Source organism: Palaemon carinicauda, chromosome 45 (genome assembly GCF_036898095.1).
Source record: "Palaemon carinicauda isolate YSFRI2023 chromosome 45, ASM3689809v2, whole genome shotgun sequence".
Taxonomy (NCBI): domain Eukaryota; kingdom Metazoa; phylum Arthropoda; class Malacostraca; order Decapoda; family Palaemonidae; genus Palaemon; species Palaemon carinicauda.
Window position 1 is genome coordinate 27,447,738 of NC_090769.1, and position 1,106 is coordinate 27,448,843.

General features: G+C 40.4%; 1 protein-coding gene across 1 annotated transcript in view; it reads right to left on the reverse strand.

Moving 5' to 3' along the window:
• Positions 1–498, reverse strand: part of MESR6 (misexpression suppressor of ras 6) — a 14,699-nt gene extending 14,201 nt beyond the window's left edge. Inside the window, exon 1 of the mRNA XM_068367421.1 lies at positions 366–498. Within this exon, the coding sequence (XP_068223522.1) occupies positions 366–498 (133 nt within the window). The remainder of the gene's footprint in view (positions 1–365) is intronic.
• Positions 499–1,106: the final 608 nt, after the last annotated feature.

Here is a 1,106-nt window from a genome sequence, read left to right on the forward strand (position 1 = left end):
TATATACATATATATATATATATATGTATATATATATATATATGTGTGTGTGTGTGTGTGTATGTGTGAGTGAGTGTCACCCAAAGCGCTGTTTAGAGATCACCACCCTGAAAAGGTGGCTAAGAGTTAAGCCAGGGTGCTATATTTAACGAGCCTTTTTAAACCTTGCCAACGATCCCAAGAAAACCTCTTAATTGTTTGTGGTTCCTGAGATATGCATTCCCTTTATTTCCGCATCCTGTACCTACTCCTTATAGGGAGGGGTATGCCCATCCTCACACCCTTATACGTCTCAGGAAACTCGAGACCTTTCCAACAAGCTCAAGTCACCTCTTAATTGTTTGTGTTTCCTGAGATACGCATACCCCTTATTTTCGCGCTGTCCTTAAACCTTGATGTAGTGCACTCATCTCCTCCACCGCCATACTCAGGACCTCGGGACCTTTCCAACGAGCCCAAGAACACCTCTTTACTCCTTGTTGTTGCTGGGATACGCATACCTCTTTTTTTTGCGACTTCGCCTCCCTACCCCTTATACCTTGATGTAGTTCACTCATCTCCCCCATTACCATACAGAGGACCTCGAGATCTTTCCAACGAGACCAAGAATACCTCATTACTCCCCGTAGTTTCTGAGATGCGCTTACCCTTTATTTTACGGTTTTCACGTCCCTTCCCCTTATAGGAAGGGGTGTGCCCATCGCCACCGCCCCCCCTATACATTGCAGAACCTCTAGACCTTTCCAAAGAGCACTAAAACACCTCTTAACTCCTTGTGGTTGCTGAGGAGCTTTTACTTTAAAAAAAGTCTATAGTTTATGTGTTTTTTTTTATCTGTTAATATAGGACCTTAGTGCAAGACCCCTAGGAAAGGAGAAGAGATTGGGTTCTTTTCGGGGCGGGGGTTTAACCTTGCCAGGTCCCTGAATAGGATCTTACGGCGAGACCCCCTGGAAAGAAGAGATTGGGATTTTTTCTGGACCTGCCAGACCGCTATATATATATATATATATATATATATATATATATATATATATATATATATATATATATATATATATATATATATATATATATATATATATGTATATATATATATATATATA